The sequence below is a fragment of the Sinocyclocheilus grahami genome, unplaced genomic scaffold (assembly GCF_001515645.1).
Source record: "Sinocyclocheilus grahami isolate Dianchi unplaced genomic scaffold, SAMN03320097.WGS_v1.1 scaffold916.1, whole genome shotgun sequence".
In the NCBI taxonomy this organism is placed as follows: domain Eukaryota; kingdom Metazoa; phylum Chordata; class Actinopteri; order Cypriniformes; family Cyprinidae; genus Sinocyclocheilus; species Sinocyclocheilus grahami.
In genome coordinates this window covers 73253-86174 of record NW_015506095.1, presented here as the reverse complement: position 1 = coordinate 86174, position 12922 = coordinate 73253, and the positions used below count along the sequence as shown (strand labels likewise).

The window sequence follows — 12922 nt, the reverse complement described above, 5'->3', positions numbered from 1 at the left end:
AGAAGAGCGCGGCTGCTCAAGCTGCCATCTGTGTGGAATCAGAGCGTTCGCAGCTAAGTGTCGAAGCTAAGTCGGCTGTGGAGAGACGTTTCCATCGGGGGTCATAGGAAGCCCGTTCGTCCCGCTGGTTTTAAAAGGCACATGTAATTTGCAGTTCTTGAACGGGACGGGTACGAGCATGACTCTTGCTCAGGAGGGGGTGACTCCTGTGTTTCCGAGGGTCCGTCTAGCTCCTGCTAAACGATCACAGTTGGACCCGCGCATGCTCCAGATGTTGACTTGTGAGAAACATAATAAGGGGTAATGATTGAGGGAAAAGACCACCAGTCCCTATTTTGAATTGCATAAATCTTTGGCGGATGAAAGCAGCAGGATTTTATCATTTGCCCTGTGTCATTATGGGTAATTGGGGCTTCAGGGTAAAAGAGAGGTCACATTCCTCGTCTCAGTGCAAAAGTTTTGTAAAAGAATTGTGGTGCTGGAGTTATTTAGTATGCTTTCTGTTTTATCCTTTTTACTGACCTTACATAAGTGAAGAGGTTCAGAATGTTTAGTCTGTGATAACAAGTATGATATGCTGAAAACTTGCTCTGAACATATCAGACAAGACCAGAAACTTAAAAAACTAAGACTGTTTTGATAACATTTGTTGTCTGCAGTTTGCATATCTGCATCACATATTCAGTCCAATAACCTTGAATGAGAAAATATATTGTTTATAATCACATACAAGAGCATAACAACCATTACATGTAATGCCAACTTCACTTTTAGGGTGTCTGTCTGTCTGTCTATCGCTACCTGTCTGTCTGTCTGTCTGTCTGTCTGTCTCTACCTGTCTGTCTGTCTATCTCTACCTGTCTGTCTGTCTGTTTCTACCTGTCTGTCTGTCTGTCTATCTCTACCTGTCTGTCTGTCTGTCTGTCTGTCTGTCTGTCTGTCTGTCTATCTCTATCTGTCTGTCTGTCTGTCTGTCTATCTCTACCTGTCTGTCTCTACCTCTCTCTCTACCTGTCTGTCTGTCTGTCTGTCTGTCTATCTCTACCTGTCTGTCTGTCTGTCTCTACCTGTCTGTCTGTCTATCTCTACCTGTCTCTCTGTCTGTCTCTACCTGTCTGTCTGTCTATCTCTACCTGTCTGTCTGTCTGTCTGTCTGTATAAATAAATAAATAAATAAATAAATAAATGCATACATAAATACATACATACATACATACATAAATAAATAAATAATAAAGATAAAATAAAACACCTACACTTCATTGTAATAATCATATTTTATTTCATTATTTATTTATTTACTATGAATATTTTATTGTATGTAAATAAAAAATATAATTTTATATTTTATTTTTGTCTTTATATTTTATTTTTTTAATAATATTAATTTTTATTATATTCTAATTATTATATTTTATGTATGTATTTATTTATCCATTCATCTATCAGAAATAATCATATTTTAAGGGGTTTGTTTTGTTTGGCCATGATGTAGAAAAAAATTGCATTTCATTATTTTACTATAATCATTAAAACATTAGATATAATCACTATAATAATGCTTGTTTAATTATATGTCATTATATATCTTTATATTTTATTTGTTGTTTTAAATCATAATCATATCATAATCATTATATTTATTTTTGTATTAAAATAATCATTATATTTCATTACAATGATATTGTTTATTTCTGTCCTTTCTTTCTATAATTAGAAATAATTATTATATAAGAGTTTTGTTTTGTTTTGTTTTGGCCATGGCACAGAATAAAATGCAGCTGGCCATGTAGGGATGAAAACTTTTTCATCAATTACTCACCCCCATGCTTTGGGAAAAAAAGGAAGAAGAAGAAAAATTTATTTTTGAAAAAACAAAAAAAAAGTTTCAGCTTTTCCATTCAGTAAAATCTCTGGACTTATTAACTTTCACTGTAGGGGGAAAAAAAACAATGAAAACTATCCCTTTAACACCAAGCATAAGATTTTGCCAACTTAAGGCACTGATTGTTCAAATGACAAGCTTTCATTCTGTAGTGATTAGCGTCCACTTACCTATATTTAGTAAATCAGTCTGCTGGACAAACTTTCTGTCAACTAATTCATATTCACAAGCCACATATTCATGTCAAAGAGTCAGTCATCAGCAGTGATGGGCTAACCTCATGTGTAGAAAACTGCTAGCGCCTGTTCATAAAACACAGCTGCTAAGTAAACACTTTTCTGCAAGAAGCTATGCTAATCTTTAAGCAGTAATGCTTATTTAAAGCAGCGGGGTTTGAGTCTGTTCCAGAGTCTTCAGGAACAAAGCTCCCCAAATGTCAAGAGGGGTGCTGCTGAAAAGAAACGATAATAAGAGGCTGTCCAAGGCTCTGCGGGGCTTTGTCCTCTTTTATTGTCCTTTATTGCGCCATTGGTTACCCTGAGAGTCTCACCCTCAAATATATTTGACTCATCACCAACAAAATTGCTGAAATGTGGAGAAAGTAAAGCTGGTTTGGCTGTGTTTGCTGCTGGCTGCTGCGGAGGGGCTGACCACCGCATGCAATCTGTGGGGTTTTCGTCTCCTCCTTTTGTTTTGTGACATGAGGTTTTGCAGCAACGACTGGACGAACAGGCTCCAGTAAATCACAGCTGAGCTAAATTTAACGCTCAGTTTGTCTGGGGACGCATGTGTGCCTGAGTAAGAACCAAGAGAGAGAAAAAGACTTTTAAAGCGGAGCTGTCATTCACTACTACTGTCTGTGCATCAGCTTTCCTGTGTGTGTGTGTGTGTGTGTGTGTGTGTGTGTGTGAGAATCATACATTCTCCTGTGAAAACGAAGTAGGGCCTACACTTCCACTAGCATAACTTTAAAATAAGTACTTATTATGGTAAAGATATACTTAAGTGTGAACTGAATGTGCTCTTAAATGCATGCAATCAATAATTAAATAAATATGTATTACACCGCAATGCATCTAATACTTGTGTAATACTTACTAAATTTGAGGTGCTGATATAGTGGCACATCACACTTTCTCACAAAATATGATGTGAATTTCATAGCATTTTTGCTTTCGACAGTCATTTGTAAGGTGAAAAACTTTTGTATTACTCCTTAATCAGCAGAAAAACCATCTTCATTTGAGCCAGCTTACAATTCTCAGCTGTTTTTCGCATGTCCGAATGATTCTGAAGACATTATGAATCCTGATTCCTATCCTGATTTCAGGTTCGATATCTGATCAGTGACAAAAGAAAATACAAAAATAACCCAGATGTTTTCTGATACATCTGGAGTATTTACAGATTACAGATTTTGTGGATTCTTCATCCAAAAAAAAAGAGAAAAAAAAGTTAGGCCTTTTGTGCAGATTAAAAAATATAAATATATATTTGTAATTACAAATGATTAAGTTGCAATTTAGTGCATTTAAAATATATGAACTTTAAATGAAATATCTAATAAAACACTACAGTTATAATTATAAAGTACTTTATTTGTGATTTTGTATGTTAAAAATAAGTGTACTTCTTTAAAGCACAATCAAAAGTTTATTTAAAAAAAAAAGTAAAGTGTACTTTAAAGTAAAACCGTTAATCTGACATTACTATAAAGCATATTTTGTAAAGTAAAACAAAGAAAGAAATGCCATGAAAGTGGCATTTTATTTCATTAATATATATATATTTTTGTAAATAACATACTTTCAAGATTTGAAGTAAATGACAAAATGCACATTCATTTCAATTAAGTGCACTTCTTCACACAAAAGGTTATTAACCTTACTTAAGCTATCAAATCAAGCGTTAGTCACGTCAGTCAAGACATACAACACCTATCACTGCCTAAGGTCTATTCAGTATTATTCAGCAGCTTTATTGCATGCTCAGGAGCAAATTACCCTCTCCATCCCCAGCTCCTCCTTTTGTCACAGTCAGGACTTGGCTTTCTGATATTCCTCGTTTTCCCAAACCAGACTCCTTTTATCTTGAATAATGTTGTTACACTAAATAGTCATCAAGAACATTAATGATATCTGCTACATTCATATTGGTTCTGTTCGGTTTAGAGTTATCGCTGCTCTCTCTGCTCGTTCACGTTAGGCTGCATGGATGGGCAGAGAGTTTGCTAACTGCAACGCCAGCACTCTGACCGAACATCTAGATCCGGGTCTAAATGAACTGTTTGTTGCTCTCCTAACCTGGTTTTTGACTTGCAGCAGAGAGTCTGAGCCACACTGCAGCTTATTCTGGCCAAGTGCCGCCCACTTAGACAGGAAGAAACCATTTGACTGAGATGCAAAGTGATCAATCACAGCTCTTATTGTTCACGTTTATAAAGTGAACACACCACCGTTAGCCAACACCTGTCAGACATAAATCAGTGTGCTACTAGGACATTATGTACAATGAAACAATCTATCATTTTCTACTGAGTTTTCCACTTTGTCACGATGTGAGCGTGGCGCAGACAGGAAGTGACCGCCCTTCCCTCTCTGCTTGTCCACTTGCTCAGTCCATCCTCCTCTTAACTCATGGTGGCTGTCTGATTTAATGATAAGAATCTCATTAGGATAGGAATTCTAATTAGAACAATTTTCTTATTGAAATCCTTTAGGATTTTTTAACAAGTTTCCTACAGTCTTTGTAATTAGACCGCATGAGAATCGTAAGACATGGCATAAAAATTATAGCATTAAATTGACAAATTTCATGATTTAAACTGACATTAAATATATGAAAAAAATACACATGGCATTAAAGTTCAGTTTGATTGTGAACTGGTACAAACTGTCCATTTCAATTAATTTGTCACGTATTTGTGAAAAATATATAGAGGTAAATGCTGTTTATTGTTATTTAATTTTCAAATTGTCTTATATAATTGAAAATTACTTAAAATAATCCTTCATGCTCATTTACTGAAAACAGTAGATTTTTACTGTATTTTACATTACATTTTTTGAATTTACTAGTCTGTTTCATTGAAATTATGATTCCTCTGATTAGAAGAAAATTGCCCTTTAAACCATTTTAAAGCAAATAATAGAAATACTGAGATATGTAAACAATATTGTAAAAAATGTAAAAAAATAAGTTTTGTTTCTCTTTAAAATAGATATTTTTTCACTCTGTTGATGATGATAGTTTGCGGTTTTCATGACTTCAGTGGTTAAAGTACTTTTGTTTAATGCAACAAAAAGTACTTGTTTAGTTTGTTTCCCATCTCAGATGCCACGGAGAACCATTGCAGTTTAGCCGTTGAGTCCTGATTGCTGATAAACTTCTGAAAACATTCCCGGTAGGCTTGTAGAGCTTTAGTATCACGCTTTATAGTTGAAGGCTGACATATGGCTAACAGGTCCTCAACAGTGCTACATGTGTGTGTGTGTGTGTTTGTGTGTGTGTTCTGCTCAGGTATTATCAGTTGAGTTGTAAAGCAGCAGAAGGTTGCGACCAAAGTCAGCGAGGTTCAGTTTCAGCGCTCACTAACTTCTCTACCGGCTCTTTTGTGTGGGTTTGTTTTGATCAGACACCGTCAGCGTCTGTGCTGCAGACAGTAGCTTTACAAAGAGCCCCTCATTGAGGACGGCCTTCGTTACAATGGCGGGCCGTTTGTCTGTGCAGCTGGGAGTCATGGGAGTACAACGTGACATCATAAACTTCAATCAGTAACAGCACAGATGCACAGCGCTCGGATCAAAATCAACGACAAGTTATTACTGTTGAGGGGATCCTGTATGGTCAGCCAGTCGTAATCGCAAAATAAAACCAACTTTGTTTACCAAATAAATGAATAATGGACATATTGTAAACAAGTTATAAGACAAAAAAAACAAGTTATGTAGGAATATGTTTGCTTGGGGCAACTGAGCATCAATATTAGGTTGCATGAGAATTTGTAGCATTCAATTCCTTACATTATTATGATTTCAAAGTTGACATTAAAAATATGAAAGCAAGGTTTATATGAGATAAGGACTTTTTCTGAAACAGTACAAACTTTTTTTGATGTATTCAAATATTTTGTAAAAATATATGGAGGTTGAATAAGTAAGGAATAATTGATGACGGGCCGTTGAATAAGTAAGGAATAATTGATGACAGGCCGTTGAATAATTAGAAAATAAATGCACACCCGAGGTGGTGACGTGGCCACTATGCTATTTTGCGGCAAAAACACTGAGATAATTTGTAGTTTTTACCTTGTTGTTTTCTATATTTATTTGCTTGGTCAGATTCGTTGAGGGTTTTGGTTCTTTTGCTGTTGTAGGCTGTAAGGATCTTTGAAATAACTGAAATTGTTTGGCCAAGTGATATGAACATGTAATGCGCTCAAGACCTGCCTGGAACTACTTAGCTGTGCGTTTCCCTGAAAATAATTGCACACCTTAGAAAGGTAGTCAGCCAATCAGATTCAAACATTCAACAGCTCCGTAGTATAATATTATTTATTTGAAGATTAATTGAAAATGATTAAAAAGAATTGTTATATTCACTTACTTCTACTGATTCATTAAAGGCATGCTGTAATTATTTTGAAGCAGATTTTTACTGTATTTTACATTAAACAGTTTGAATTGGTTTTGTTGAAATTAGGATCCCTCTAATTGGAAAAAACAAAAAACAAAACAAACAAAAACCCTATTTAACCATCAATATCCAAAAACAGATTGTGGAACGTTGCAATCAGCCAATCAGAGTCAAGTATTCCAGAGAGCTGTGTGCTGAAAAGGTCTTTTATTTGTTCACTTAATATTGGAATTACTGCAATTATGAGTTCCCATTCAATCAGTCACGTTCTACGTTACGTCAGTGACTGACGAATTGGGATCTCGCCCGAGAGCCCAATCACCTTCGAGTGTTAACTAAACAAGCCAATGACAGTTGGCGTGCGTGTTTCGCCACGCACACCCTGCCCCGCAGCGCGGGTATAAAAGGAGAGCGCGTGCAAACGCACATCAGCTTTTCACTTCGGAGCCGAGCCTTCTACAGGACGAATCTCCGCGAGTGTTCGAGAAACAGCTGGCGTTGGTGTGACGGCGTATCAGCGGGGGTTGCCATCCAGGCTGCTGAAACCTCGGCGGGCTGCAGCTTCCATTCTGCGGTCTCGCCGCGACCTCCCCTGGGCACTTCAGCGCTTTCACTAAAAGAGTGTTTTTTCCTTCTAAAAGAGCAAATTCTAAAAGAGCTCCACGAGCGACGGGCGTCTTTTTAAAGATGGCTTCCCGCTCGTGCGTTTCTGGATGTGGTCGTTTCCTGGCTTCATCTGATGGTCATGATCTCTACCGCAGGGACTTCCATATGTAGTACTGCCCTGGGCCAGTCCATATGTGTAATTCCACATGATACCTCCTATGTGCGGGATGTGGCTTCCGTAGCGTCCCAACTGGGTACGCTTTCCCAGTGTTATCCAATGTACCACTGTATGGAACAGCAGTGGCGGTCACCTCTGCCTAGCCGCTGTCCTATCTTCCGCCCCAGCTGGTGTGGGGGGACTTGCCGGCTTCCGCAGGGCACTGGAGGGGGTCAGCAATAGTGGCGTTTTCCATACGGATCCCAATTCGTCAGTCACTGACGTAACGTAGAACGTGACTGACTGAATGGGAACGTCTAGGTTACTTGTGTAACCCTCGTTCGATGAAGGAGGGAACGGAGAAGTTACGTTCCGTCGCCACAGTTGCTGTACCACCGCTGTACGGCCGGGGCACGTAGTCTCGGCTCCTCAGCGAAAAACTGATGTGTGTTTGCACGCGCTCTCCTTTTCTACCCGCGCTGCGGGGCGGGGTGCGTGTGGCGAAACACGCACGCCAACTGTCATTGGCTTGTTTTGTTAACACTCGAAGGTGATTGGGCTCTCGGGCGAGATCCCAATTTGTCAGTCACTGACGTAACGTCTCCGTTCCCTCCTTCAGGGAACGAGGGTTACACAAGTAACCTAGACGTTACTCATTACTAGCAAAAAACATTCATACGTGTGTCAGATTTGTACAAACATCCACATCAAGTGTTTTGATTCTGCAACATCCATAACATTTATAATTGTTTTAGTGCTCACCAAGATTTTTATTTACTTATGAGCAATTACACATTTTCAACTAGTAAACTTCACGAAATTCTAATTACAAATTTGAAACAATTTCTTACAATTAAGAAAAAAAAAACTTTATCACCTGATTGTCATGTAACAACCAAAATGGCAGCAGCCTCAAGAGTTAAAGGCAGTTAATATTCATACAGCATCTAATTTAGTGTCACACTTTCTTTGTTCTCAGCGACTTTAACCAGAGTATGAGATGAACTGATTAAAGGGCAAGTTCACTTAAAATAATAAAAATGATGTCATCATTATTCACTTTATTTTTTCCCCGTGTAACTAACACACATACACACACACACACACACACGCACAAATAAAAATTGGTCATATAATGAAACTCAATGTTGTCTTGGACCCCATTTAATTTTACTTTCAATATATGAACAAAAACAGACCCTATTCCATGCATGCATTGAATAAATGAATGAATTAATTAATAAATACATTTTGTGTCATGAGTTTTGCAGCTGAAATAATCAGCTTTAGTTGAGGACATGAACTTCTTGTACAAACAAACAAAATTTCAGGAACAAAATTATGTAAAAATGTAATTATATTTTTTAAAGGCTGTTGCAAAATTGAAACGTTTGAAGTTGTTTGTATGGTTGCCTCAAGTGCTGCTTGTAATCGACTCGAGGGGTCAGTCAGATTGGCCAAGCACACACAGGTCAACAACAGCAAACCTTTATGTGACCCTGTCATGAGACGCGTTCCTCTGCACACACATGAAGAGGGAAAAGGAAACTCTTTCCAGGGTCCGTTCCCTGAATGGGCTGATTGCCGTGGCAACAGGATCGCTTCATCAGTGGAAGGGAACAGATGGTGGGTGTGCAACAGGCAACATATGTTCCAATGAGCCGAGGCCATTACTACAGATGGAGGGTGGGAAGGAGGCCGGCTCTGAAACATAACCTGACATTTCCTCCTCATTTGGCGGCGCATTGTTTTGTATTACAAAGAGAGATTAGCCCGAAGCAGTGAATAGCAGCGCAAAATCTCTTTAAGTTTTGCAGCTGAAATAATCAGCTTTAATTGAGGACATGAACTTCTTGTACAAACAAACAAAATTTCAGGAACAAAATTATGTAAAAATGTAATTATATTTTTTAAAGGCTGTTGCAAAATTGAAACGTTTGAAGTTGTTTGTATGGTTGCCTCAAGTGCTGCTTGTAATCGACTCGAGGGGTCAGTCAGATTGGCGCAGCACACACAGGTCAACAACAGCAAACCTTTATGTGACCCTGTCATGAGACGCGTTCCCCTGCACACACATGAAGAGGGAAAAGGAAACTCTTTCCAGGGTCCGTTCCCTGAATGGGCTGATTGCCGTGGCAACAGGATCGCTTCATCAGTGGAAGGGAACAGATGGTGGGTGTGCAACAGGCAACATATGTTCCAATGAGCCGAGGCCATTACTACAGATGGAGGGTGGGAAGGAGGCCGGCTCTGAAACATAACCTGACATTTCCTCCTCATTTGACGGCGCATTGTTTTGTATTACAAAGAGAGATTAGCCCGAAGCAGTGAATAGCAGCGCAAAATCTCTTTAAAGGCAAATTACTAAGAGTCCCTTGCATTTCTTCACACACTTTACTTAACCAAGTTAGGCGAACGGGCCGTATTTCATGTGGTGGTCTGGGACAGAGGAGGGCCGTGCTGTTCACGGTGACTGATATACAGCTCTCTTGTTCCCCTTGAGAGATTTTATGCCACTTCTGAGGAGGTGGGGACGCTTCTGCATGTCTTGGCTTGACATGCCTCCACAGACAGCAACAGGTCACTGCTGCAACAGCAGCATCCAAAAAACCCCTACGTTTAACACCAAAACGGACCCAATATATTCTTTAAAGGGATAATTCAGCCAAAAATGTATGCATTTATGCACACTTGTGTCATCAAACCTGTATGACTTTCTTCTGCAGAACACAAAAGTTTTTGAAGGATGGTGCTGACTATTACCACTGACTGCGATTATATGGACAAACCAATCCCGTCCAAAAAAAAAAGAATCAATAAAATACATAAATAATAATAATAATTTTTTTTTTTATAATTCAACCCTGTGTGGCTTCCTTCTGCAGAACATAAAATATATTTTGAAGAATGTTGTTAACCAAAAAGTTTTGGTTACCACTGACTGCAAATATATCGACAAACAAATCCAATCCCATCAAAAACAAAACAAACGCAAAGTGCAAAAAAGTTTTGTGCCATTATATGGACAAAACAAAAAACAAATGTTGTCAAACCAGTATGGTTTTCTTGTGCAGAACACAAAAGCACTACAGATATAGGTAACACATTATTTTAAGGTGTCCTTGTTGCACATTACATGTACTTACTATTATAATAATTAATTATGCATAAATGCATTCAAGTAACCCTAAGCCAAACCCTAATCCTAACCCTAACCATACAGTAAATACTGTACAAGTAGTTAATAAATATTACTCAGTACTTAAATGTATAATTATTCTGTAACAAGTGTGACCAAGATATTTTGAATAATGCTGGTAATCAAAAAGTTTTGGTAACCACTGACTGCCAGTGCCAATATATGGACAATCAAATTCAATCTAATACAAAACAAAAGCAAAACGTCTTGGTTACTACTACTGCCATTATATGGACAAAACAACCCAATCACAAAACAAAACAAAAAACACGAAACAAAACAAAACAACAAATGTTGTCAAACCTGTATGTTTTCTTCTGCAGAACACAAAATATATTTTGACGAATGTTGTTAACCAAAACGTATTGTCTACCATTGACTACATGGACTATCCAATTCAATCGAATACAATACAAAACAAACAAAACAAAACAAAACTTTCTTCTGCAGAACATTAAACAACGTTTGAAAAAAACGTTTTGGTTACCACTGACTGCTGTAATGTGGACATAACAAAAAACAAACAAACCAGTCTTAAACAAAACACTGAGTCATTTCTCAAAATATCTTCTTTTTTGTTCCACAGATGAAAGTAACACATACAGGTTTAGATCAACATGAGGGTAAATGAAGACAGAATGTTGTTCCAAACAAAAAGGAAAAATTTTGCAGAATCTCCATGAGTTCTGAAATCTCATTTAAAGGGGTCATATGATGCTTTTTTAAAGATCATTATTTGGTGTATTTGGTGTAACAGAATATGTTGACATGCTTTAATGTTCAAAAAACACATTATTTTTCAAATACTGTACATTATTGTAGGTCCCTTTTTTTTTATATTAATAATAATAATAATAGATGTTTCTTAAGCAGCAAATCAGCATATTAATTTTATTAAGATTTCTGAAGGATCATGTGACACTGAAGACTGGAGTAACTGCATGAACTGTAATACTAGAACTTTTAGACATGATGGACATGAAACAGAGTATTAACCCAATATGGGGTTGAAGTACATTTTGGTCACGATATGCCAGAACCACAACCGCGACTTTTGATGAAATGACACGCACATTATCCTTAACAATTTTTTAAAGAATGGCTGCTTGAAAATCTAGAATCTGAATGTGCTGAGGGAGACAAATAATCTTTGTAATTGCGAACAACTGGAGTCAACCCCAAACCAGCAGTTGAAAGGTAAGAGATCATTTGAGACTAATTAGGGTCTGAGCAGAATGAATGGGTTTGGAACACAGTTTAGGAAGCTTCCATTTTGGTCACTGATTCATATCATCCACATGGAAGGGGAAAAAAGACTGTAATCTCACTATAAGATATAATTGTGAGGGCTTTCAGGGATATCACTGAACACAGTTTGTCCTATCTGACTGTTAAAAATTCATATTCATGTACAATTTGATGTTTTTGAGTGATTTTTAATTATACTGCAGAAACGTATGTCACAAACATCTGCAGTCAAAACAAAAGAGCAGAATCTAAATTAAGGCAAGCAGGAACATGGACATGAACATTCACATCTGAGAATGAAATGCTTTGTTCTGTGGGTGACAATTGTTTCCACAAGAGCCTAGTAATTCATTTCTCATCAGTCAGTGTTGTTTAGTTTTGAGACTGGGGCCATCTATAACAAAAGAAAAGTAATTTCAGTTGTCAGTGCAGATTAGAAGTAAATTGTTAATTCTACAAATAACGGCATGCTGTAAACTATAAAAGTAAAGCTTGTCATGAAAAACTTTGATGTAGGCTTGACAAAAACATGTCTGTAAGTTTTAAAAGACGAACGGATGGATGGATGGATGGATCGATCGACCCATGGATGGATGGACAGATGGGTGGATGGAAAGACAGATAGACAGACAGATACAGAAAGACAGACAAACAGACAGACAGATACAGACAGACAGACAGACAGATAGATAGATAGACAGATAGATAGATAGATAGATAGATAGATAGATAGATAGATAGATAGATAGATAGATAGATAGATAGATAGATAGATAGATAGATAGATAGAGACAGACAGACAGACAGACAGACAGACACGATCGACCCATGGATGGATGGACAGATGGACAGATGGGTAGACAGATAGACAGACAGATACAGAAAGACAGACAAACAGACAGACAGATACAGACAGACAGACAGACAGACAGACAGATACAGAAAGACAGATACAGACAAAAGACAGACAGACAGACAAAAGACAGACAGACAGACAGACAGACAGACAGATACAGAAAGACAGACAGACAGACAGACAGACAGATAGAGACAGAGAGATACAGACAGACACAGAAAGACAGACAGACAGATAGAGACAGACAGACAGAGATGAAAGACAGATAGATAGATAGATAGATAGATAGATAGATAGATAGATAGATAGATAGATAGATAGATAGATAGATAGATA

General features: G+C 37.6%; 1 protein-coding gene across 1 annotated transcript in view; it reads right to left on the bottom strand.

Annotated features, from left to right (window-relative positions):
- Positions 1-11980: 11980 nt before the first annotated feature.
- Positions 11981-12922, bottom strand: part of LOC107564222 (constitutive coactivator of peroxisome proliferator-activated receptor gamma-like) — a 16209-nt gene continuing 15267 nt past the window's right edge. The window contains exon 7 of the mRNA XM_016249230.1: positions 11981-12124. Within this exon, the coding sequence (XP_016104716.1) occupies positions 12103-12124 (22 nt within the window). The 3' untranslated portion in view covers positions 11981-12102. The remainder of the gene's footprint in view (positions 12125-12922) is intronic.